At 41.2% G+C, this 27281-nt stretch overlaps 1 protein-coding gene and 1 long non-coding RNA gene across 28 annotated transcripts in view; one reads left to right on the forward strand and one right to left on the reverse strand.

Moving 5' to 3' along the window:
• Positions 1–2770, forward strand: part of LOC147363529 (uncharacterized) — a 64209-nt gene extending 61439 nt beyond the window's left edge. The window contains exon 6 of the long non-coding RNA XR_015137248.1: positions 2709–2770. This is a non-coding gene — a long non-coding RNA (uncharacterized LOC147363529). The remainder of the gene's footprint in view (positions 1–2708) is intronic.
• The window catches only part of LTBP1 (latent transforming growth factor beta binding protein 1), a 460290-nt gene that overhangs the window by 15090 nt on the left and 417919 nt on the right, over positions 1–27281 (reverse strand). For all 27 annotated transcript variants that reach the window (XM_086327488.1, XM_086327485.1, XM_086327484.1 and 24 more), the window contains 3 exons: positions 27111–27239; positions 26292–26432; positions 25155–25325 (listed from right to left, as the gene is read on the reverse strand). In XM_086327488.1, coding sequence (XP_086183614.1) covers positions 25155–25325; positions 26292–26432; positions 27111–27239 — 441 coding nt within the window. The remainder of the gene's footprint in view (positions 1–25154; positions 25326–26291; positions 26433–27110; positions 27240–27281) is intronic.

The raw sequence follows: 27281 nt of genomic DNA on the forward strand, positions 1-27281 counted from the left end.
CAACTTTATTGACTCTCAAGACAAACTTAGGACATAGGCATAATTTTCTTTTTTTAAAAAATTTAATTTTATTTTTTAACTTTACAATATTGTATTGGGTTTTGTCATATATCAAAATGAATCCGCCACAGGTATACATGTGTTCCCCATCCTGAACCCTCCTCCCTTCCCATACCATCCCTCTGGGTCGTCCCAGTGTACCAGCCCCAAGCATCCAGTATCGTGCATCAAGCTGGTTTTAGAAAAGGCAGAGGAGCCAGAGATCAAATTGCCAACATCTGCTGGATCATAAAAAGCAAGAGAGTTCCAGAAAAATATCTATTTCTGCTTTATTGACTATGCCAAAGCCTTTGTCTGTGTGGATCACAATAAACTGTGGAAAATTCTGCAAGAGATGGGAATACCAGACCACCTGACCTGCCTCTTGAGAAACCTGTATGCAGGTCAGGAAGCAACAGTTAGAACTGGACATGGAACAACAGACTGGTTCCAAATAGGAAAAGGAGTACATCAAGGCTGTATATTGTCACCCTGCTTGTTTAACTTATATGCAGAGTACATCATGAGAAACGCTGGGCTGGAGGAAGCACAAGCCGGAATCAAGATTGCCGGGAGAAATATCAATAACCTCAGATATGCAGATGACACCACCCTTATGGCAGAAAGTGAAGAAGAACTCAGAAGCCTCTTGATGAAAGTGAAAGAGGAGAGTGAAAAAGTTGTTTTAAAGCTCAACATTCAGAAAACGAAGAGCATGGCATTCGGTCCCATCACTTCATGGGAAATAGATGGGGAAACTGTGGAAACAGTGTCAGACTTTATTTTTCTGGGCTCCAAAATCACTGCAGATGGTGATTGCAGCCATGAAATTAAAAGATGCTTACTCCTTGGAAGGAAAGTTATGACCAACCTAAATAGCATATTAAAAAGCAGAGACATTACTTGGTCAACAAAGGTCTGTCTAGTCAAGGCTATGGTTTTTCCAGTGGTCATGTATGGATGTGACAGTTGGACTGTAAAAAAAGCTGAGTGCTGAAGAATTGATGCTTTTTAACTGTGGTGTTGGAGAAGACTCTTGAGAGTCCCTTGAACTGCAAGGAGATCCAACCAGTCCATCCTAAAGGAGATCAGTCCTGGATGTTACTGGAAAGACTGAAGCTGAAACTCCAATACTTTGGCCACCTGATGCGAAGAGCTGACTCTTTTGAAAAGACCCTGATGCTGGGAAAGATTGAAGGCAGGAGGAGAAGGGGATGGCAGAGGATGAGATGGTTGGATGGCATCACAGACTCGATGGACATGGGTTTGAGTAAACTCCGGGAGTTGGTGACACATAGGGAGGCCTGGTGTGCTGCAATTCATGGGGTCGCAGAGAGTCAGACATGAGTGAGCGACTGAAGTGAACTGAAGGACCAATCCATATGCATAAAGGAAAATGGGTCATATATTTCTAGGTGTTTTTCCTACAGGCCTCCACATGTATTATTAATTGATGATGGTGTTTGGAACACATACACACCCGGATGTGGAGGGAGGAGATGGGGAGAATGAAGATTTATCCTAATGGCTGCTGAGCCAGCAGTATAGTAGGCATTTTTCTTTGAAATTAGTGAAAGCTATGGAATTAGATAAATGTTGACCATTTACAGAACATACTGTCCAATACCGAGGACAGAGGAAGGAACATCAAAGAGGATTATCCTGGCAGTGCCACAGCTTATGGAGTGAAGACATCTGTCTGCTTATGCTCATTCTCAGAGAGTAAACCCTTACCAGCAGTGCCTGCGGAACAGACAGCAACCCTGCTCTTCTGATGTCAAGGCCTGCCGAGTTGGGAGAGAAAACTGGGTATCCTAAAAAGAGAAAGGACCCGGAGTCAAAGCCCTGAGTTCTAGTCCTACTGCTTCCTGTTCTTTGGATTGGAAACCTTTCTCTGAGCTTTATCTACTGAACATAGATTATGGTACGCTGCCTTAGCAGCATTAAAGGAAATTTATTGTTCCATTCAGTGATTGACTCACTCACTCATCCAACCAGAGGCTGAGAATATTAACAGGCAGAATGGGGTTTGGGAGGAACAGGAAGGATAAAATGACAGGACTCTGACATATGCGATAATGCATGAAGAAGGGGCAGTGCCTGGAGTCAGTCAGGAAGAGCTGGGGAAGGTTTTGCCTTGGAGGTGAGCATCTACAGAAGTGGGTCAGCCAGGTGAAGAGGAGGAGGGATGGTGCCTCGGAGTCCCAGGCATGTAAAATGGATAAGAAAGCCTCGGGAAAATGCAAGGAGTATGCAGACACTGTCTGCTACAGACCCCTGCTAAAGGACAGTCAAAAAAAAAAGGGAAAGTTAGTTAACGTCCACTATTATTATAGCACTGGTGTGCCAGGTGCTATATACTTTTGCACACACTTTCACCTTTATTAATTTTTTTTGGTCACACTGCATAGCATACAGGATCTCAGTTCCACGACCAGAGATTGAACCCATACTGCTTGCAATGGAAGCGTGGAATCCTAACCATTGGACTGCCGGAGGAGCAGAATCACACACTTTTCCCTTTAAATCTCAGAATCTTATGCAGTAACTGTAATTAGCTCCTTTTGTTTCCAATAAGAAAGCTAAGGTTTACAGCAAAACTGTCCTAGATTAGTTGAAGGATTTGACTCTTAGTCTGCCTGCAAAACCATGATCTTTCTGTTCCACAGCTGCCCTTCTGAAACCCTGAGAAGAAAATCATTAAATACATTCCTAAGACTGTAAGCATCAGGTGAGTACTCAGTTTGGTAATAAGCATCTGTGACTATAATTCCGGGGAGAGTAATAACCATGAATGCTGATGAGCTCAGCCCCACCAGAGTCAGCTTTATCATTAGCAGGATTTATGTTTATTGAATTTGCTCGATTTATTAGGTGAAAGAGATCAAATTGCTTAATGTTCAATTAAACTGTGCTTGTCGAGGACAGGGAAGTAATGAAGTCTAAAGTCTTGGCAGGGTTTACATTCTGCGGGACTCCTGTGAATGTTAAGGCTCTAAGGAGACTCACAGGCCTTCGACCCATCAAGTTCCTCCACCCCCAACCTTCACCCAGGGCTGCCCCTTCCAAGTTCAGTCACTCTCAGCGTTTCCCATCACATTGCTGTTTATGTAGCCAGACGCTAACTGGAGACAGAGATTTGTTGGGTATGAACGCCAAAATAATGGAGGTTCCATTTAGAAATAATTTCTAAAACCTGGATTCAACATTTATAGACTTGTAATAGCATTAAATTATGCCACACATAAAGACCTTAAAATAATGATTGATAACTTATGAATTTCTTATGAAACCTGCATGAAAAGTTTCCCCCATTTCTAAGTAAATAGGACTTTGGAAATAAAACATTAAATCTTGCATTGAGACAATCTCAAGAGATATTAGCAATGACATAACTTCTAAAATTTGGTAAGAGACAAGCCTGGACAATACAATCAACAGGCAAATGGGAGAAAAGTTCAACATGTTAATTTTCTAAGCTGATCTATTTCATATTTTTCCAACTGGAAGGACATAGGAACCGTTTCATTTCCTCCTTTCTTACTCGTTAAGTACCACTCTGAAGTGACAATCTGAGAAGTCAATAATTAGGAAAAACAAACATTATATGGAAGGAACACATTTTGATTTTTCTTTTTTTTTTTTGCATTAACCATGTAAGAATTATTTTTAAGATTTGAGCTATGTGTGCGCTTAAGAATAAAGGGTAGAAACTTCCCTGGTGATCCAGTAGCTAAGTCTCCGCACTCCCAATGCAGGGGGCCTAGGTTCAATCCCTGGTCAGGGAACTATATCACATGTGCTGCTCTAGGACTTAGAACGCCGCAACGAAGACTGCAGATCCCATGTGCCCCAACTAAGACCCAGTGCAGCCAAAATAAATACATATTAAAAAAATAAAGGGGAGGTTACACAACATAGGGAATATACTAAATGCCACTGAATCATTCACTATAAACACTTACATCATGTGCATTTAACCCCAATTAAAAAATAAGAAAAATGAAAACTTTAAAGTCCAGTATTCATCTAACTTTTCTACTTTTAATTGGTAAAATGAGAAAATAAGACTAGGTAATCTCTAAGGTCCTTTTCAGCTTACATATTCTACAATTCTAAGCAGAAAATTTTTTCTATTAGATTGCAAAATATTGGGAAGACAGTTATACAGGAGGCAGTGATCAAGACTATCCCCAAGAAAAAGAAATGCAAAAAGGCAAAATGGTTGTCTGAGGAGACCTTACAAATAGCTAAGAAAAGAAGAGAAGCTAAAGGCAAAGAAGAAAAGGAAAGATATACCCATCTGAATGCAGAGTTCCAAAGAATAGCAAGGAGAGGTAAGAAAGCCTTCCTCAGTGATCAAGGCAAAGAAATAGAGGAAAACAATAGAATGGGAATGACTAGAGTTCTCGTCAAGAAAATTAGAGATGCCAAGGGAACATTTCATGCAAAAATGGGCTCAATAAAGGACAGAAATGGTATGGACCTAGCAGAAGATGTTAAGAAGAGGTGGCAAGAATACACAGCAAAATTATACAAAAAAGATCATCATGACCCAGATAACCATGATGGTGTGATCACTCACCTAGAGCCAGACAGCCTGGAATGCGAAGTCAAGTGGGCCTTAGGAAACATCACTACAAACAAAGCTAGTGGAGGTGATGGAATTCCAGTTGTGCTATTTCAAATTGTAAAAGATAATGCTGTAAAACTGTTGCACTCAATATGCCAGCAAATTTGGAAAACTCAGCAGTGGCCACAGGACTGGAAAAGGTCAGTTTTCATTCCAATCCCAAAGAAAGGCAATGCCAAAGAATGCTCAAACTACTGCACAATTGCACTCATCTCACACACTAGCAAAGTAACGCTCAAAATTCTCCAAGACAGGCTTCAACAGTACGTGAACCATGAACTTCCAGATATTCAAGCTAGATTTAGAAAAGGCAGAGGAACCAGAGATCAAATTGCCAACATCTGTTGTATCATAGAGAAAGCAAGAGAATTCCAGAAAAAACATCTATTTCTGCTTTATTGAAGCCAAAACCTGTGACTGTGTGGATCACAACAAACTGTGGAAAATTCTGAAAGAGATGGGAACACCAGACCACCTGACCTACCTCCTGAGAAATCTGTATGCAGGTCAAAAAGCAAAAATTAGAACCAGTAATGGACAATGGACTGGTACCAAATCAGGAAAGGAGTACCTCAAGCTGCATATTGTTACCCTGCTTATTTAACTTCTATGCAGAGTATATCATGTAAAATGCTGGGCTGGATGAAGCACAAGCAGGAATCAAGATTGCCAGGAGAAAGATCAATAACCTCAGATATGCAGATGACACCACTCTTATGGCAGAAAACAATGAATAAAGAGCCTCTTGAAAGTGAGAGAGGAGAATGAAAAAGCTGGCTTAAAATTCAATATTCAGAAAACTAAGATCATGGCATCCAGACCCATCACTTCATGGTAAACGGATGGGGAAACAATAGAAATAGTGACAGACTTTATTTGGGGGGGGGGGGGCTCCAAAATCACTGTAGATGGTGACTGCAGCCATGAAATTAAAAGACGTTTGCTCCTTGGAAGAAAAGCTATGACCAACCTAGACAGAACATTAAAAAGCAGAGACATTACTTTGCTGACACAGCAAACCTAGTCAAAGGTATGGGTTTTTCTAATAGTCATGTATGGAAGTGAGAGTTAGACCATAAAGAAAGCTGAGCACTGAAGAATTGATGCTTTTGAACTGTGGTATTGGAGAAAACTCTTGAGAGTCCCTTGGACTGCAAGGAGATCAAACCAGTCCATCCTAAAGGAAATCAGTCCTGAATATTCATTGGAAGGACTGATGCTGAAGCTGAAATTCCAATACTTTGGCCATCTGATGCGAAGAACTGACTCACTGGAATGATCAAGATTAAAGGCAGGAAGAGAAGGGGAAGACAGGGGATGAATGGTTGGATGGCATCACTGACTCAATGGACATGAGTTTGAGCATGCTCTGAGAGCTGGTGATGGACAGGGAAGCCTGGCGTGCTGCAGTCCATGGGGTCGCAAAGAATCAGACACGAGCAACTGAACTCAACTGAAATCTGTCATTGAAACTTGTGGAGTGCCTCTCAGTCACGTGATCAGTGCATGCTCAGTCACGTGATCAGTGCCTCTCAGTCACGTGATCAGAAAAAAAAAAAGAAACTTGTGGCTGTAATATGAAGTAATCACCACCAGAGGGCACTATAGCCTGCACGTGGTCTCACATGGGCGTTTCCAGAGGATGACTGACAATCATGAAATTGATTGCACTGTCCGTAAACATGGACAGTCTAACCTCATTCATTTTCCTGCTGAGGAAACTGAGGTCCAGAGAAATATAATGATATTCCAAAAAAGTCAGGATAAAATTTCAAAATATTGTTTTTTTAATAAAACTAAATTATTAAATTAAAAATAGCATATTGAAAAGCAGAGACATTACTTTGCCAACAAAGGTCCGTCTAGTCAAGGCTATGGTTTTTCCAGTGGTCATGTATAGATGTGAGAGTTGGACTGTGAAGAAGGCTGAGCGCCGAAGAATTGATGCTTTTGACCTGTGGTGTTGGAGAAGACTCTTGAGAGTCCCTTGGACTGCAAGGAGATCCAACCAGTCCATTCTGAAGGAGATCAGCCCTGGGACTTCTTTGGAAGGAATGATGCTAAAGCTGAAACTCCAGTACTTTACCACCTCATACGAAGAGTTGACTCATTAGAAAAGTCTCTGATGCTGGGAGGGATTGGGGGCAGGAAGAAAAGGGGATGATAGAGGATGAGATGGCTGGATGGCATCACTGACTTGATGGACGTGAGTTTGAGTGAACTCCAGGAGATGGTGATGGACAGGGAGGCCTGGCATGCTGTAGTTCATGGGGTCGCAAAGAGTCGGACATGACTGAGTGACTGAACTAAACTGAACTGAAGGGTAAAAATAATTGAGCTTTACATTTTGGAACTGTTCGAAACTCTCTTGATTAAAATCCAGAAGTATAGATCTCACGGTTATGAAATATATATATATATACTGCTGAATCATCTTAAGAGCACCGTCTAGGTAATTAATGTAACGTGAAAGCACCACCAGAGGAGCCTGGCGGGTTACACTCCACTGGGTTGAGAAGAATCGGACACTGAGCACACACACAAACATAGTAAGTGGAACAGATCTGTATTTCACTTATTTACAGGAAACGCAATGAACCTGCAAATCAAAACTGAACTATTTTCAGCTCTGTAACTCTTGGTTTATAACTTGCTCTTACATTGCATTTATCTTCATCTGAAGTGACTCTTCTTACCTGCCCCTCTGATTCAGAACCAGATGCAGTCCTCGTAGCTCTTCCTTCTGTCAGTGACTTATTTGGCTACTATGGTAGGCACTGTAATTATGTTGTGAATGGTAACTTCTAGGGTTGAACAGTGTACAACCAGCGTAACTGTCCACAACAGCCACTGAGACCCAAAGCTCAGACAGAAGCATAAAGGAAAGCATTCTTGTGCCCTCAAGCCTCCCCATGAGCTCATCTTTCGTAATTTCTTTAAGACACTGTGTTACTGATGCTGAGCAAAACAATTATCATCCTAGTTTCTGCTCCTTGCAGATTTATGCCAACTCACTTCATAAGCACTTCCTAGATGCTTTCCTCCCAGTCAGTGGGAGGTACAGTCTATCTGCATGAAGGGGGAGGAGATAAGCTTTCCCTCATCCTTCCTCTGCCAAGCATGCCTGCTCTGGTCCTGAGGTGAGCACATAAAAGGCATGGGCAGCCAGCGGTTTTATTCCAGCCATAGCTGTCTTAAAAGGTCAGTTAGGAAAGGGTCAAAGTAAACACACCGTTATTTGACTTCAAAACCTCAAACAAAGGATCGGGCTTAAGCAGTTACATACAGTGGTTGTTCTCACAGCCCCACTCAGCACAGCTCATTTTCTTACAGTACCTTTCAACTATTAGTGAAGAGAGAGAAATGCAATCTGCAAAGTTTATTTAAAATACGTGAAAGTAAAGCTTTCAGTAAAGAGCAAATCAACTCATTCAGGGTAACACCAAAAAGGCATTTCTAGAAAATTGAATGCCTATTCATAATCTCTGATTTCAGTTTTAAATGGCTAAAAATTTGATTTGAGGTCAGTTAGATTGCTTGTTAATGAAAAATAAAAAGTCTTGCTTTTTGTAATTGGATTTGATTCGATCCCTGGGTCAGGAAGATCCCCTGGAGAACAGAATGGCTACCCATTGCAGTATTCTGGCCTGGAGAATTCCATGGACAGAGGAGCCTAGCAGGCTACAGTCCATGGGGTTGCAAAGAGTCAGACACGACTGAGCAACTCACTTTCACTGTTCATTTACATGCATGTCTTATTTTCTCTACTTTAGCTCTACATTATAAAGATCCTAATAGATCAGTGCAATTATATTCATAATGCAAGTTATCCTCCAGTCAGAATATTTTCAGTAACAAAGCATGGCCCAATACCTTCTTAGCACTACAAGTAGTATATAGCTCTTAAGACAATAAGCTTTGAATAAAATGGATACTTCAAAGTTCAAATCATACACAAAGTAAAATTTCAGAAGTGTTCTTCTTATCAACTTTCCATCTGTCCATCAAATTCCCCCCACATTTAACTGTCTTATATTGTTGAGGCCACTGAGACAACAGCTTCAGCCTGCTGGTCCTCCTCAGCTAGCGTCCGGAACCCTTGCTGACTCATTCCCACTCCAGGGAACTGGGTTTGCAGTCCACTTCCAGGACACTCCTCCCAAGTTCATTCGCCAACAGTTTAGCAGGAAATGGAGTAATTTTTCCCCCTGTATAAGAGGTCCACCCCACCTCCGCCTTTTAACTTTCCTTGCTCTGAGACAAACTGCGTTTCCTTTGCTAGTATGTTTCTAATCAACGACTACCATGCGATCATAACCTGAACATGACTTACTTGCTCAGGGCTTTCTCTAATGCACCTGCCTAAGACAATGTTGTTTCAAAAACCCCATATTTTGGCTTCATTTCAAGTGTTCTTCTCATGCACAGTCCCTATTTTCGTGCCTGGCCTTCGGGTCATTCGTCCTGTTTATTCTCTCCCCTTCACAAGTCCAATGTTCCTTTCCTGGTGGAGCGTTTACTGTCCCACCTCCTCCCTGCGTTTCTCCAGCATACATCTGGGGAAGGAGAAGAACTACACTTCACTCCAAACCGAAAATAAAGGCCCTTGCTTAAGTATGTATTTGTACAGGATGGTAATGGGAACTGCAGAAGGTCTACAAAAGGCAAATATTTTCTTTAGCTGGTTCTCAATCTTTTCTTCAATCCCAGTTGTGATGGCTAATGAAAGAAAGAAAGTGAAGTCGCTCAGTCATGTCCGACTCTTTGCGACCCCATGGACTGCAGCCCACCAGGCTCCTCCGTCCATGGGATTTTTGAGGCAAGAGTGCCATTTCCTTCTCCAGGGGATCTTCCTGACCCAGGGATTAAACCTGGGTCTCCCGCATTGTAGGCAGGTGCTTTTACCGTCTGAGGCTAATATTATGTGTTAGTCAGGCCATGGAGTGCCCAGATATCACTGTTCAAACATTAGTTTGAGGTGTCCCTGGTGGCTCATAAAGAACCCACCTGCCAATGCAGGAGGATGCAGGTTCGATCCCTGGTCAGGGAAGATCCCACATGCTGTGGGGCAGCTAAGCCCATGCACCACAACTGAGCCTGTACTCCAGAGCTGGGGAATTGCAACTACTGAAGCCTGAGTTCCCTAGAGCCCATGCTGCACAGCAAGAGGAGCCACCACAATGAGAAGCCCGCACAGCCCAATTAGAGAGTAACCCCCACTTGCCACAGCTAGAGACAAGGCCATGCAGCAATAAGATAGAAATAAATATATGTTTTTAATGTTTTGGGGTGTTTCTGGAATGGGATCAACACTGACATTGGTGTGCTTGAGTAAAGCAAATTACCCTCCTCTTTCAATGGGTTGATGGCTTAATTAAAACAGAAAGACTGGCCCTCCTCTGAGAAGAATTCCACTGCCCAACCACCTCTGCACTTTGGGCTCCTTCTACAAAACTAGCTCTTCCTAATAGCTTCTGACCTGGAACTTCAGTTCTCCTTGGGCCTCCACAGCATCAGGCCCCTCTACAGATTTTGGATTTGCCAGCTTCTATAATCACGCCAAAGAATGTTCAAACTATCGCACAGCTGCACTCATTTCACACGCTAGCAAAGTAATGCTCAAAATTCTCTAAGCTAGGCTTCAGCAGTACATGAACCATGAACTTCCAGATGTTGAAGCTGGATTTAGAAAAGGTAGAGGAACCAGAGATCAAATTGCCAACATCTGCTGGATCATAGAAAAAGCGAGAGAATTCCAGAAAAACATCTGCTTCATTGACTATGCTAAAGTCTTTGACTGTGTAGATCACAACAAACTATGGGAAATTCTTCAAGAGATGGGAATACCAGACCACCTGACCTTCCCCCTGAGAAATCTGTATGCAGGTCAAGAAGCAACAGTTGGAACCAGACATAGAACAATGGACTGGTTCCAAATTGGGAAAGGAGTACGTCAAGGATACATATTGTCACCCTGCTTATTTAACTTATATACAGAGTATATCATGCAAAATGCTGGGCAGGATGAAGCACAAGCAGGAATTAAGATTGCCAGGAGAAAGATCAATAACCTCAGATATGCAGATGACCCCACCCTTATGGCAGAGAGTGAAGAACTAAAGAGCCTTTTGATGAAAGTGCAAGAGGAGAGTGAAAAAGTTGGCTTAAAACTCAACATTCAGAAAACTAAGATCATGACATCCAATCCCATCATTTCATGGTAAACAGATGGGGAAACAATGGAAACAGTGACAGACTTTATTTTCTTGTGCTCCAGAATCATTGCAGATGGTGACTGCAGCCATGAAATCAAAAGATGTTTTCTCCAAGCTATGACCAACCTAGACAGTGTATTATAAAGCAGAAACATTACTTTGAAGACAAAGGTCCACAGAGTCAAAGCTATAGTTTTTCCAGTAGTCATGTATAGATGTGAGAGTTGGACCATAAAGAAAGCTGAGCACCGAATAATTGATGCTTTTGAACTGTGGTGTTGAAGACTTTTGAGAGTCCCTTGGACTGCAAGGAGATCAAATCACTCAGTCCTAAAGGAAATCAGTCCTGAATATTCATTGGAAGGACTGATGCTGAAGCTCCAATAGTTTGGCCACCTGATGTGAAGAACTGACTCATTGGGAAAGACCCTGATGCTGGGAAAGATTGAAGGCAGGAAGAGAAAGGGACAACAGAGGTTGAGACAGTTGGATGGCATCACCGACTCAAAGGACATGAGTTTGAGCAAGCTCCAGGAGTTGGTGATGGAAGCCTGGCGTACTGCAGTTCATGGGGTCGCAAAGAGTTGGACACGACTGAGTGAGTGAATTGACTGATAATCTTGTGAGCCAGTTCCTTAAAATGAATGAATTTAGCAGTCAGTCAGTCAATCTCAATCTCACTCTCTCCTATTGGTTCTGCTTTTCTGGAGAACCCGGACTACACCACCAAGCTGTCCTTACTGGGACAGGGGAAGTTTGTCATTGTTGCGCTAGGCAATCTCAATAAGGTGAGCACATACCTTCAGCAGAAGGTACCCGATTCTTGACAGGAGTTATGATCCCTGGGTTGGGAAGATCCCCTGGAGAAGGGAAAGGCTACTCACTCCAGTAGTCTGGCCTGGAGAATTCCATCTACTACAGTCCACGGGGTCGCAAATAGTCAGACACGACTGAGCAACTTTCATGTGTAGGTATAGAAAAGCTTTTATTAATGCTATTTTCTCTATTATTCCCTTGAAAGTCACTACAATGGAAGATATTGCTTATAAAAAACAATGCACATTAGGAATACTCAGGATCCCCTGTTAACCTGGAAACCCAGAACGTGCCTTGTGTATCACATACACGGCTACTTAGACTCAAACTGTGAGTACACACATCTCATGTCCTGATCTTAATTCTCTAATAACTGACAATCACTGTCATGAATTTTCCTTCCCAGTATCCTCAGTTGCCCTACGATAGTAATGAGGCTACGAAGATAATGACATACATTAAGTTTAGAATATTAACACTTTACTGTTAAGGTTTGAGAGTAAGGGTCTTTTGGTTGTTGTTGCTATTTAATATGTCTAGAATGTTTAAGAAAACCATATACTAGATAATCTTACTAGATAATCTTATGACCTCAATTTGAAATATGTAGGATTTTTATGTTGTATGAGAATTAACAGAACTCTATTAGGTCAGTAAATACTATCTAAATTCATTAGGGAATTCAACTTCTTGCATTTTAAGTTTGGTTTATTAGCTTTATAAGAGCTGCTTAAATACTTAAGAAAATGCTTGTTAGGATTGTAGGCTGCCCTTTCAGCTCTATAAAGTGCTTGAGAGAAAATCAAATACATAAAGTTTATACATTAGAGGCCAAAGTGTTAAGACAGTTAATTAACAAGAGTTTTGATATAGAAATAACTCTCAAGGAAAGTTTAATCTGTTCCTTGAGATATATAAACATCACAAAATAAAAATGGATCTTACTTTATATAAAAATATTAGATTCATAAACAGAAGGACAAAATATTTAAGTTGAACTTAAAGTCTTAGGTAAGTCTAGATTCGAACACTGATAAATTGAATATACTGAATTCAACTCTGCAGACCTCCCTGGTGGTCCAGTGGCTAGGACTCTGTGTTCCCAAGGCCGGGGTTGGGGGGTGCAGGGGAGGGGACGCGGGGTTTGATTCCTGCTCAGGGAACTGGACCCTGCATTCCGCAGCTAAGAGTTCCAGCGCTGCAGCTGAAGGGTGCGCACGCTGCCAAGTTAAAAAAGACCCCACGTGCCACAACTAAAGATGAGGCCCAACAAAAACCCCAACCTCGACCAGTCTTTTCCAGGCCTCTCTCAGACATCATAACCACAGCGGCAGCTCGGGAGCCTCAAGGGACACAGAAGCAGCAGCTTCTTTCGGAGGCAGCGGAGGTGTCTGGCTCTGTGTCAGTCCCCAGACGCACTCCTGCCCCCGCATCGTCTTTGACTCTTGCCTACTTTCAAAGAGATTTCTAGCACTGTATGGCAAGGTGACAATGGGGAATGATCCTTAGCTCAACTCACTTCCTGGAACAAGATTTGATTTATCATCATTGCTAACACCTACGAAGCGTTTCTTCCGTGTCAAGCATCTCACAATGTATGATCACATTTCGATCCCTCAGTCAATCCTGAGGCAGATGTTGGACTGCTATTTTACAAAAATGAGGAAACTAATGTAAGGATCACATTAAACACCAAGGTTCTATGTGCATAATTCACTACTAAATTTTATTTTGTAATAAGCCTTTCATAGTAAGAAAAGCATTTTCACTCTTTTTAGGAAAGTAAGGAAAAGCCTTCTAAATAAATGTAAAGCATCTTTTCAAGAAGAAGCAATATAAATTGCTTACTTGCCATTCCATACCGTATTCAATTTAATCTAGTTCCATAGATACCAAGAATTTTGTCCCAAAAAAGTGGACCACTTACCGCTGAGAGTATACTCTGTGTCCATAGAGTGTATACTTATGGCAGCCACTCGATTGAGGAGATCTTTTGTCTCTTTCCAGTTTGATTTAAATTCTCCACTATAGTTTATTAACAGCTAAACTTTCTTTAATCATCATAATCAGGATCTATGATCACAATGATAAATGCTCTCATACTTACAGAGTATTAATTACTGTAACCTCAAAAGAGTTCTCAACTTGGGACAAAGGAAACTGCAGTAACTCGTCCAGTGCGATTGACAGAAGCAGTGCCAAAAGCAGGAGGAGATCCCTGGCCCGCCCAAACCAAAGGCGGTGACTACGCGCTGTGCCTCACTCGTAGGATGTTCCAAAGTTATTATTAACGCTCTTTGGAAACATAGTTCTTGGAAAAGCCTTTAAACCGTGACTGCTGAAAGGCCTTTTGCAACCACTGCCCAATTACAATATTTTTTCAAGTTTAGTCCATGAGTCAAATCCTTGTCTTCCTTCACACCTCCAAGGGTATTATGAAACTTGTTACACTAAGATCTTTGGGAACATGTAAGAGCCATGCACGGATATGGAAGAAATCACTAGCTTGGTTGTTCAAAGAGAGATTCCAGCTAACTTCACGCCTGCAAAACCATATAAAAAAACTGGGGACAGAGATGTTATTGGGAAGTATGAAAAATAGTGTGGCATAGGAAATGATGGATTTATTCAAAAAGGACGTCACCTGTGCATTTAAATGAGCAATACTAAGGAATGAACTTCTAATTCAGCAATACAACATAACTTTGTCAGGTCTACAGAATTTTACACTTCCTGTAAATATAAACTGTTTATCTGTTCTAAAATTTATGGCCGAGATGATACATAGTAGGGTGTTCAAGTAAATAATGAAATGAAGGAATATGTAAATAATTTAACTGAAACTGAAAACAGATAAACTATAAATAATTTAGACTGTATTTCAGACATGGTTCTTAGTAACTGCACTCTGCATATAATAGTTCCCTAAATATGTTGTTATTTGACTTTTTAAAAAGAAAGAATGGGACATGAATCCATATTAAAATCTACAGAATTCTCTACTGACAGAACTGATTTCACATCTTTCTTATGCTGTAATGATTATATTTTTCTTCCTGGCCCTGAGGTGGTTGAGAGCACGCACGCTGATGCGGGGATGTGACTCCACCACTACCAGGTATCTGACCATGGAGGGCAATGTAATAATCTGTATTCCTGCAATGAGAATTTTCAAATCAAATCTAATCTATATATCTGTATCTTTAAACAGCTCTCCAAGCAAAACTGAGAGGATCCATGCCTCTGCATTTCGATTAGTAGCAGTTATTTTTAAAACCTTTTAAAGCATTTGTCCATTTCTTTTGTGGTACTTCAGTTTCCTTGGAGATTTTGTTTAAACACCACTGTTGCCTTTCTATGCCTGACTTGCATTAAGTTATTACTTCAGATATGACACCGCTCTTATGGCAGAAAGTGAGGAGGAATTAAAGAGCCTCTTGATGAAGGTGAAAGAGGAGAGTTTTCTTGGGCTCCCAAATCACTGTGGACAGTGACTGCAGCCATGAAATTAAAAGACGCTTGCTCCTTGGAAGAAAAGCTATGACCAACCTAGATAGCATATTAAAAAGCAGAGACATTACTTTGCCTACAAAGATCCATATAGTCAAAGCTATGGTTTTTCTAGTAGTCATGCACGGAAGTAAGAGCTGGACAATAAAAGAGGCTGAGCACTAAAGAATTGATGCCTTTGAACTGTGGTGCTGGAGAAGATTCTTGAGTGTCCCTTGGACAGCAAGGAGATCAAACCAGTCAATCCTGAAGGAAATCAACCCTGAATATTCACTGGAAGAACTGAAGCTGAAGCTCCAATACTTTGGCCACCTGATGCGAAGAACTGACTCATTGGAAAAGAGTCTGATGCTGGGAAAGATTGAAGGTGGGAGGAGAAGGGGACAACAGAGGATGAGATGGTTGGATGGCATCATGGACTCAACTGACATGAGTTTGAGCAAACTCTGGGAGATGCTAAAGGACAGGGAAGCCTGGAGTGCTGCCGTCCATGAGGTCGCAGAGTCCAAAACGACTGAGCAAACAGGTTAAAACACCAGTGGCGCAGTACACTGTATCAACCAATAGGTGGCGCTCTCTCAACACACTAAGTCTCCCCTCAAAATTTCTTAACTTCTAAATTTTAGACTGGGCTTCTATCAAGACTTTATCAACTCTTTATGTTCAGTTTTCTCACAGTATGTCTAATTATTTTAACAATTTACTTAACAGAAGTCTAATTATTTTAACAAGATAACCACAGGCACTGGGATCCCTGAGCACTTGAGATCCCAGTGTTCCAATAATGTGTCTCATTTTCTTTCATTTGCAGGTCAACTGGTTTTTATTTCCACAGGATAACAGCAACCTATATATCATGTACATTTTCTCAGAAAATTTCAGTTTATATTTTTAAGAGTAGCAATAAATAAAAACATTAAAGGTTTATTTAGATAAGTGCTAGGCATCATCAACAGTTTAATTCACTGAGAATTACTGACTTGTTTTAATCCATTAATTCATCAAGAATGTATTGTTATCTATGTGCTTAACTCTGATACAGAGTCTAACTTGGCTAAGCTCACTGTCTGGCTCTAAAGCTCATATAGATTTTCTCTCAGCACACAGCAGGGTGAGAAGATGGAAAAAAATCTCAGCTTTTTATTTTTCATTATCACTTTTATATTCTAAGTGATACGGTTTATCTGTGATGAGCTGTGAGACCTTGGGGCGGCAGGGGCTGGAGTAACACCAGGAGCACGGATTGTGGTTGAGAGCACAGATGCCAACCCCTGGATTTGAATCTGCCGTTTCCTGGTATCTGACCATGGCAGTTAATGCAGTCTGTGCCTCAGTTCCTCTCTCCCCAAAAGGAAGTAATTACATACCTACCTCATAGGATGGCTGGGATAATTAAGTATCTTAATTGATGATAAGCATCCTGAACATGCCTGGCATTGAGCAATATACGTTAGCTACCATCGTTTTTTATTCAGATGGAGACCCAGAAAAACCAAGCTACATAAAATTCATATTCCAATAAACTCCAGATCTCAGAGTTCATGACTTCCTTCTAGCATGACACTGAAAGCTTACAGAAAGATCAAACAATGGCCACCCTCTGTTGTTCATAACATGGATACAATGGTTGGACTTTCCTGACTTGGTTTTCCAAATAGCTTTTTCTCTCGGAGGCTGGCTGTGATAGCATGATAAGGAGTCCAGACGTGATGGTCCTCCCAAAGCAGTTCAGCACTTCCCTCCCCAGTCAAGACAAAAAAAAACATTTTAAGAACAGGCAGGATTAGAGGTTACTGAGAGGGGAAAGAAAAGAAGAGGACCTGGGGGCAAGAATAAGAGAAATTCCAGAACTGAGGAAGGGGAGGCTGTCCGTACACAACCACTTCAGCAAACTCACCGCGATGCCGCTCTCAGCCCTCTGAAACCTTTTCCTCAGGCCTGGTGTTTGGCCTCCCAGACTGCAGCTGAGACGTAAAATGGGACCCCAAGCAGCCCCAGAAATGCACTGAATGGTACAACAAGGCAGATCTCACATCAGGTCACCCTGACGCAATCCATCAACCTCCACTCACTCACTCTGCACGTGGTACCAGTCTGCATGTGGTACCAATCCACACGTTGCCATCGAACTTCAGAGAACACTATTTAGGGAGCCACTCCTATCTCTCCCAACTACCGGAATCCTCAGATGCAGTTGCTGCCTTAGCAAGAATTAGTGCCCGTGACCTATCGGACCAGAAGTGTGAAAGCCTGTCCTGGCGCCAAGGCTTTACTTTGCACTGCACTTTAATGCTCAAAGCTGATGACAAGCACTGCGATTTATTCCTTAAATTCCTCCAGCACTGTTTCCATCAGCAACTAATTGTTCCCCAAAGCAGTGCTGCACTCCTTGGGAAACTGGAAGGCTCAGTGACAGGCTGGGATTCACCCAGGGCTTTTATTAACAGATAGATAACATGGTTCTTTTTCAACTATCATATATCCCTCAACAGCATCATTTAAAAGGTTCAGTGGCAGAACAAGCAAATCAGTTTTAAAATTCACACAGTCTCTGCTTCCTCTTTGAAAAATTAATAACAGCATTAAAGGCAGTTTTAACATAATCAGGTTGAATGCTGTCGGGTGTCTGAAGAACCTTGCTAGTGTGGTCCAAGGACCAGTAGCAGCTGCATTGCCTTGGGACTTAAGAATGTAGACTCCTGGCCACCTCCCCTCCACCTAGAAACTAGAATCTGTCTTTTTTAAAAATAAGATTGTCATGTAGCTGGCATGCCCATTAATGTGGATGAAGCAGCGGTCTAGAAGAGAAAGTTTTATAAAAGGATATTATTTCTGCATTTGTCTATCCTTAATTCATGTCCAGATGCTATTAGGAAGTTGTGTACTTTATAAGAGCCCTGGGTTTCAGTTACATTTGAAAATTCATTTGGCCTGAATCGCCTAGCAGTAGTAGCAGTAAGTGCTAAAATCTTCTAATGCTTCCTATGTCCTTGCACGCTTCCTAGATAGCTCAAGCAGTAAAGAATCTGCCTGCAATGCAGGAGACCTGGGTTCGATTCCTGGGTCAGGAAGATCCCTTGGAGAAGGGCATGGCAACCCACTCCAGTATTCCTGCCTGGAGAATTCCATGGACAGAGGAGTCTGGCGGGCTACAGTCCATGGCGTTGCAAAGAGTCGGGACCTGACTGCGTGACTAACGCTTTCACTTCTCACACGTGTCGAGCACTGTGCTAAGTGTTCATGTGTTCACGTATTTGACTCTTACCACAACCCTGTGAGGCGGGTGATATTAGTTTCATGTGAGGAAACTGAGGCCCAGAGAGACAAAGGAACAGGGCTATGTAGCTAGAAAGTTGCCAAGCCAGGATTCACAGCCAGGCAACCAGGTCAGAGTCCATGTGCTCACCCCTCAGCTCTGGCCCTTCTCGCTTGCCACACTCCAGCAGAAACACGCTCAGTGGGAGATGGCTTGGTGTAGATATGATCAGAACATCAGGTATGAATCAAGGAAATGCCAGCTAACCAAAGGGCCTGTGCAAAAATTGCTTAACTTTGCCATGGACTTCTCCCTGGTTTCAGGGTATCCCTAAGTTTAGTTCGAGGCCCATAATTTCAGAGCTATGTAAGAAACACTCCTTCTGTGCTATTTACTTCCTATATGCCAACAGAAACAGAATAGTGGTTTTCAATATGTGTTTCTTGGAACCCCAGGGTCCTTCACCAATACCTTGAGAGCCTAACTTGTTGTTCTCCCTACAAGTAGCAGTATTAATGAATTTATACATTGGAAGTTAAAATAATATTTCAACTGACAAAAGACTACCATTTTTTTAAAATAAAGGAGTAAAAATCACTGATTTTGAGGATTTGACTAAGTATAGAGATTCCTTTTGGAAAATTTATCATCACTACTATGCATGTTTAAGTTAGGAAGAGTACAGAAGAGATGCTACACTTTTTTAATTCGGCATGTGATACCACTGTTTCTTCATACCACATACTTTCCTAAAAAAAAGTTACACAGTATGTATTTGTTCACATGATTTGTTGAATTTACACTTAAAATTTTGTTTTGTAAAATCTCAGTTAAAAGTTGGAGAAGGACATGGCAACCCACTCCAGTACTCTTGCCTGGAAAATCCCATGGATGGAGGAGCTTAGTAGACTGCAGTCCACGGGGTCACTAAGAGTTGGACACGACTGAGCGACTTCACTTTCACTTTTCACTTTCATGCATTGGAGAAGGAAATGGCAGCCCACTCCAGTGTCTTGCCTGCAGAATCCCAGGGACAGAGGAGCCTGCTGGGCTGCCGTCTACGGGGTCACACAGAGTCGGACACGACTGAAGTGACTTAGCGGCAGCAGCAGTTAAAAGTAACTGATGAGGGACTTACTAGAGGTCCAGTGGTTCAGAATCTTCCTGCCAATGCAGGGGACAGGAGTTCCATCTCTGGTCTGGAAGACCCCACATGCCTCACAGCAACTATGTCTGTGCACCACAACAACAGAGCCCAAGCTCTAGAGAGCCCTTGAGCCACAACCACTGAAGCCTGAGCACCGCAACCAGGGAAAGCCCACATGCAGCAATGAAAACCCAATGCAGTCAAAAATAAATAACTGTTTAAAAATTGATGTAATATTTTAAAATTCATTTCTAACACTAAAATAACTTGAATAGTCAAATCTAACTTGAACTTAGATTTGCAAAGGCACTAGATCATCAGATTTACATGCAGCAAATACTTAAATATCACAGGATCAGGACAGGGACAGAATAAAATGAAAATATGTGCAGAACCTTTCATAAAGGAGTTTCCACAACAGCAAGCATCAAGAAAGCAAGCCAGAACCCAAATGTTGGGGTTGTAAATAGAATATGCAACAATGTTCCCACAAATCTGTAAGACTAGACGCAATGTCCAATCAAAGAAACAGTCAAAGGATATAATAATTCACTAACAAGGAAATAATAAATCATCTATAACAAGGAAAAGATGCTCAAATTCCCTAGAAATAAGGGAGACACATGTAAGATACCCTTCTTGAGCACATTATAACAATTTTAAAGATGACTAGTCTTTAAAAGTTATTAGTGCTAAAATGGTATGATGAAAATGGCATTTCAAACACTATCATTGGAGAAGCGTAAATTTGTATTTTTAGAGAATAAAAAGTAAATTTAAAGTTCACATACTTCTTGACCTAGTATTTTCATTTGTAGGAATTTTCTTATCAAGATACTTCCAAAGCAACATATAAGGTACATACATGAAGGTTCACTTCATGTGAGCCTTCATACATGAAGATACATACATGAAGATTGGGGCAGGACAAGGGTGGGGGAAGACAGCCCAAATGTCCAGTGCTGGAGGGATTAAATAAAACATGGTACAGACATACCTTGTCTGTAAATATGCTTTGTTTTACGCATTTTTTTTTTTTAACAGATTGTAGGTTTGTGGCAACCTTGCATCAAGCAAGTCTATTGGCACCATACTTCCAACAGCATTTGGTCATTTCCTATCCGTGTCACATTTTGGAAATTCTCACATTATTTCAAACATTATTATTTACTATATTTATTAGGGTGATCTTCAATGTTACCATTGTAATTGTTGTAGGCTACCACAAACCCCACCCATATGAGACAGCAAACTGAACTGAATGTTGAGACAAAGGACTTGGAATATCACGTAAAACTAGTTGAGAATGCAGCAGGAGGGTTTGACAGGACTGACTTCAATTTTGAGTAATTTCAACATTAGCTAAAATGCCATTAAACAGCATTGCATGCTCAAAGACATCATTTGTAAAGAGAGAATCAGTTGAGATGGCAAACTTCACTGTTGTATTCTTTTAAGAAATTGCCACAGTCACTCCTGTCTCCAGCTGCTGCTGCTGCTGCTAAGTCGCTTCAGTCGTGTCCAACTCTGTGCGACCCCATAGATGGCAGCCCACCAGGCTCCCCTGTCCCTGGGATTCTCCAGGCAAGAACACTGGAGTGGGTTGCCATTTCCTTCTCCAATGCATGAAAGTGAAAAGTGAAAGTGAAGTCGCTGAGTCTTGTCTGACTCTTAGCAACCCCATGGACTGTGGCCCACCAGGCTCCTCTGTCCATAGGATTTTCCAGGCAAGAGTTCTGGAGTGGGGTGCCACTGCCTTCTCCGCCCGTCTCCAGCAACTATCCCCTAATCAGTCAGCGATATCAATATCAAGGCAAGACCCTCGACCAGCAAAAAGATAACTTGCTGAAGGCTTAGATTATGGTTAGCATGCTCTAGCAATACAGTGTTTTTAATTAAGGCACGTACATTTTTTTAGTACACTTAATAGACATAAATACTTTACAATGTAAATTTAAGTTTTATGTGCTCTGGGAAACCAGGAAGTTCAGGTGACTTCTCTTTTGCAATATTCACTTTACCATGGTGGTCTGGAACTGAATCCATAATATCTCCAAGATATGCCTGTACAGATTGCCAACATCCACTGGATCATAGAAAAAGCAAGAGAAATCCAGAAAAACATCTACTTCTGCTTTATTGACAACACCAAAGCCTTTGACTGTGTGGATCACAACAAACTGTGGAAAATTCCTCAAGAGATGGGAATACCAGACCACCTGACCTGCCTCCTGAGAAATCTGTATGCTGGTCAAGAATCAACAGTTAGAACTGGACATGGAACAACAGACTGATTCCAAATAGGAAAAGGAATACATCAAGGCTGTATACTGTCACTCTGCTTATTTAACTTATATGCAGAGTACATCATAACAAATGCCAGGCTGAATGAAGCACAAGCTGGAATTAAGATTGCTGGGGGAAGTATCAATAACCTCAGATACACAGATGACACCACCCTTATGGCAGAAAGTGAAGAGGAACTGAAGAGCCTCTTGATGAAACTGAAAGAGGAGAGTGAAAAAAGTTGGCTTAAAACTCAACATTCAAAAAACTAAGATCATGGCATCCGGTCCCATCACTTCATGGCAAATAGCTGGGGAAACAGTGGAAACAGTGACAGACTTTATTTTCCTAGGCTCCAAAATCACTGCAGATAGTGACTGCAGCCATGAAACAAAAGACGCTTGTTCCTTGGAAGAAAAGCTATGACCAACCTAGACAGTGTATTAAAAAGCAGAGACATTACTTTGCCAACAAAGGCCCATCTAGTCAAAACTATGGTTTTTCCAGTAGTCATGTATGGATGTGAGAGTTGGACTATAAGGAAAACTGAGCGCCAAGGAATTGATGCTTTTGAACTGTGGTGTTGGAGAAGACTCTTGAGAGTCCCTTGAACTGCAAGGAGATCCAACCAGTCCATCCTAAAGGAAATCAGTCCTGAATATTCATTGGAAGGAGTGATGCTGAAGCTGGAATTCCAATACTTTGGCCACCTGATGCAAAGAACTGACTCACTGGAAAAGACCCTGGTGCTGGAAAAGATCAAAGGCAGAAGGAGAAGGGGACGACAGAGGATGAGATGGTTGGATGGCATCACCAACTTGATGGACATGCGTTTGAGTAAGCTCCGGGAGTTGGTGATGGACAGGAAAGCCTGGCATGTTGCAGTCCATGGGGTCGCAGAGTTGGACATGATTGAGCGACTGAACTGAATTGAACAGATGCCTGTACATGCACAAAACAAAGCCTGCATATCCATTTAAAAGTTACCATTTTTCACTAGTTCTATGACACCCTAGACTGTAAAATACATCCTGATATAATAGACATTAAGGTGTGAAAAAATAGCTTGTAGCCATTAATCAATTTCAGTTATAGGATACCCCCAATTTCAGAGATGCTGAAGAGTAAACCAAAAAAGAACATGCACCTAAAATCAATGACACAGCTTTCAGTTTTAAATATTCTCTTAAATATAAATGTATAATAACTAATACAAAACTTAAGCAATAATCGATACATAGAATTAAAGACTTGGATGATGAAAACACCAACTGTTAAGAGTGAACACCTTCAGAGGTACAAGCCATTAGGTATAAAATAAGTGATAAGCATATACTGTACAACATGGGGAATATGGCCAATTTTTCACAATAACTATAAATGGAGTATAACTTTTAAAAACTGTGCATCATTATATTGTACACCTGTAACTTCTATGATACACCAACACTGTACTTCAATTTAAGAAAAAGAGTGAACATTTTCAAGGTGGAGAGTCAGTTTTGATGGGGTAGGTGGAAGGGGACATAAACTCTTAATTTTTTAGAAGTATACATATATATATATATATTTTTTTAAAGTAAACAATAAAAACACTGCCTAGTTAGAAAGGTGTAAGCTATCCAAACACCATGATAAGATGACTCAAGTCATATATATTGCATTCGCCTCCTCAGATTTCATCTTCCTCTCCTTGTGGCATCTGCCAGGAACAGAGGTAACAGGGATGCTAATAATCTGCCACGCTCCTGGTTATCCTGCTCCACCAAAATCCTCCCAGTTCTCACAACAATGCAACAAGAGCGACGCCTTCACTTTATAAATGAGCTCCACTGGGTGAGGTTCTTTTTTCCCAGTTCATGCTGCTGCCATGGGCAGCTCTGAATTCCAGACCCACATTTTCTGTACCCAGAACCCACCTTCTTTCCGTTTCTGGGCTACTAGCATTACCATCTATATCTTTATGTGTTTGTTCTTCCCCCTTTGATATTCCTTTTCCTTTTATGGCATTTCAAATTACTTTCTTTTTATGCTACCTTGGTTTTAAGTTATTTCCAAGCTAAAAAGCTGATTTATTAAATGATTGGAAAATTACATTCTAACTAACTAAAAATTAGAGCATTTCCTCTTCTAAGCAATTCTTTCCCTCTTTGCCATTCTGAGAATTTGTTCATTATGAACTCCTGCACTTTATACCCACACAGTATTTTTCTGGCTTTAACAACCAATTCTATAGTCAAAGACAAAAATGCTATACCCAAGACTTTCAAGTGCTTTCCTTTAACAGGCAATAAGAGGCTGCAGGGGTAAGAAGAGAAATAGGCCATCAGCACGGATCCCAACAGTCACCAAGCAGCCCAGCCTGGAGCCCAGAGTTGGTACCTTCAAGCCCTCCTCCCAGATGAAGAGAAGGGAGGAAACTGAGAGCTTCGCTGATCCCACTTTTTCTGTTTTTGACCCCAGGTTTAAAACTTGAAGGCCTTTGCCAGTGGCTCAGCAGCAAAGAATGTGCCTGCAATGCAGGAGCCACAGGAGACATGGGTTTGACCCTTGGAGCTGGAAGATGCCCTGGAAAAGGGCATAGCAACCCACTCCAGTTTTCTTGCCTGGAGAATCCCATGGACAGAGGAGCCTGGCAGGCTACAGTCCATAGGGTTGCAAAGAGTCAGACAAAACTGGAGTGACTTGGCATGCACACACTACAATTTGAAAGTCAGGAAGATTTGTTCAAATACATTTCACTTACTTTTATACTGTTTTCCTTCACGGTTCTAACCCTTCTGTGGAGGGGGGAACTCTTCTCTCCCACAAAGAGGTTGACATAAAAACTTGAGCTTTGACCTATGGAGAGTGTCTAGTCCCTGATACTTTTTGCTCTAAGCAGAAACTATCAGAAGTGAGAAGGACTGTAGGAAAAAAAGAAGTATCAGGAAATATAAATTCTCAAGACCTATGCCACCAACTGCTAAGATGCATTATATTTCTTTGGGTCATTTATCATTCTTTGGAGGGAAATAAAATGAGGGTTTCAAAAATTAATGACAATGTCTGGATTGGAGGCAAACCAGGAGTCAGATGTTATGTAATCTGCTCCTGTAGTGTGCGTGCGCGCGCACACATACCCCTCTGATGAAAGTAAGATATCAGGAGTGAAGTTGAAGATATTTAGGTAAAAGAATTATCAGCTTCCAAAGGAGGTGAGAAGAACTGGTTTCCAAACACCTCCAGCAGAAGGACTTGGTAAGGGCTCACCCGAATCCTTCATGGGACAGAGGGCGCACTGCATGCCCCAGGCCTCTCCGTACAAACAGCAGCACTCCGTGTACGTTGTCTGCTTGCCGACAAGAGGGCGGCTGCACACATACTCGTCACTCAGATGTTCCCAGCACAGATCTTGGTAGACATCGGTTTCTTCAATTTGTTCTGAAAAGGAAGACACGGTTCCATGACAATTGCACTGCTATTCCGACTTCATAGACACTGTGGTAGAAGCCAGCGAGTCTCAAAGTTTCCATCCCGATTTCTAAGCGTGACTTCCAAGTAAAAGTCTGAAGCCAGCCTGGTCTTTCCATGGATCAAACCTCTGTCACCTCCAACTGCGTGTCATTCCATCAGCTGAAATTCAACCTGCCCATCATGTTCCAATTAAATCCTTCCCTCTGTAGCTTCCACATTATGTAAAACCCTCCACGATCTTGCCTATACTTTATAATCCTGATGGACTTCTTATTCTTCCAATATCTGATTTTTCACGTTTACTCCTCTGTCAAATCCTACCTTTTTCCTTCTACACAAAATTTTGGGGATTCAGCCTTTTTCATCCATTTCATCTGCCAAAGCCCTGAACGAGTGACACTTCATCCTAGGGTTCTTAATTCTAACCTTTCTACTTTTCAATAGATTTCAACCAAAGCAGTCTCCTGAATGTGCTGATACATTGATCAATTAAGTCAATTATTAGGAGCACATCACCTTCAGGGATGAACAGGGACTCCAGAGCCCTCCACTACTGATTAATTCCACCCTCTGCTCTGCCCAGTCTCATCTGTGTCCTCTATTCAGTCAAGCAAACCTAATTATTTTCCCTTCAACTTACATCTTCCTCAGTTGCCTTCGAGGGTTAAATATGATCAACCCCCAGGTATGGAAGAGCTCTGCCATCTGCTCAGTCACTCCTTGTCCTGGTGTCCTTTAAATCAGTATGTGCAGGGTGTTAAATCTGCACATTGATGATACGAAACTCATTCTTTCTCTTAGCATCTCATTTTAATTTTTTCAAAATACCCAAGGAATCCGTTTTTCTATTTTCCGACAGCTCACATTTCAGTCAAAAGGAAAACCTTATGACATTTATTTGGACACAGACTTGCTTCTCACATCCAAACATACCATGTGATTCAGTTGGTCGGATACATCTTTTTTCTGAAGCATCCAGGACCATTGGGTGGGTACAGAAGCAGTTATAAGAGCCTTCTGTATTAATGCACTGGCCATCAATGCAACTGTTGGGGTCTTGACACTCGTCTATATCTTCAGAGGAAAAAAAAAAATGAAAGAAAATCAGCAATCAGTTACACCTCATACACTTAACCAAACTTAATACACCACTAAATTTAGTCCAGATTTCAAGGTCTGCCACATTTTAATTAGCTACACATCATCATCCAAAAGAGAGCAGCTCTGACTATAAAAATGTTAAGCTGTATTGATTGGAAAAATAACATTGCCCTACAGCTGCTGACATTAAATAAGGAAAGAAAACATTTAAGAACAGGATATACTTAGAAATTTAAGATAAAATGCCTCTTTATGACAGTTTTAAAATTATTTCCTTTTGCTATGTTTTTCTGCATAGTATATATGGTTTTCTGCTTAGGCATTAAAGTCTGGGTCCGTATTTAAAAATGACTTTCAGTGTATGGTATGAGTGATGAAACAGGAGGCTCCCCAGACCAAAAGAACACTTCAGTTATACCAGTGACCTGAATTATAATTCCACACTGAATATTAACTCTTCAAAATCTATTCAAACAATAGTTTGAAGGATTTTTATTTTCTTAAATATTGCTCAAGAAAAGGATTCATAAAACATTTACAAATCTTTTCAACATGAGATTTAGATTCTAATAAACTTTTTATACAAAACATTACTATTTTTTTTCCCATCTGTTTTCACAGGACATCACAAAATATCCTCTTAAAACTTACCAAAGCACTGCAATTTGACAGGATCGTAGTATGTCCCTTGCTTACAGTAGCATTCATAACCAGGCTGAGTGTTCATACAGAAGCCATTTTTGCAGATCTCTTGTCCAAAAAGTAGGCATTCATCTGCATCTATGGGGAAAAAATGGTCATAATATCTGTATCACTGAGATG

This window comes from Bos grunniens, chromosome 11 (assembly GCF_055505025.1).
Source record: "Bos grunniens cultivar Pamir isolate PY7600 chromosome 11, Bosgru_T2T1.0, whole genome shotgun sequence".
NCBI classification, from domain to species: Eukaryota; Metazoa; Chordata; class Mammalia; order Artiodactyla; family Bovidae; genus Bos; species Bos grunniens.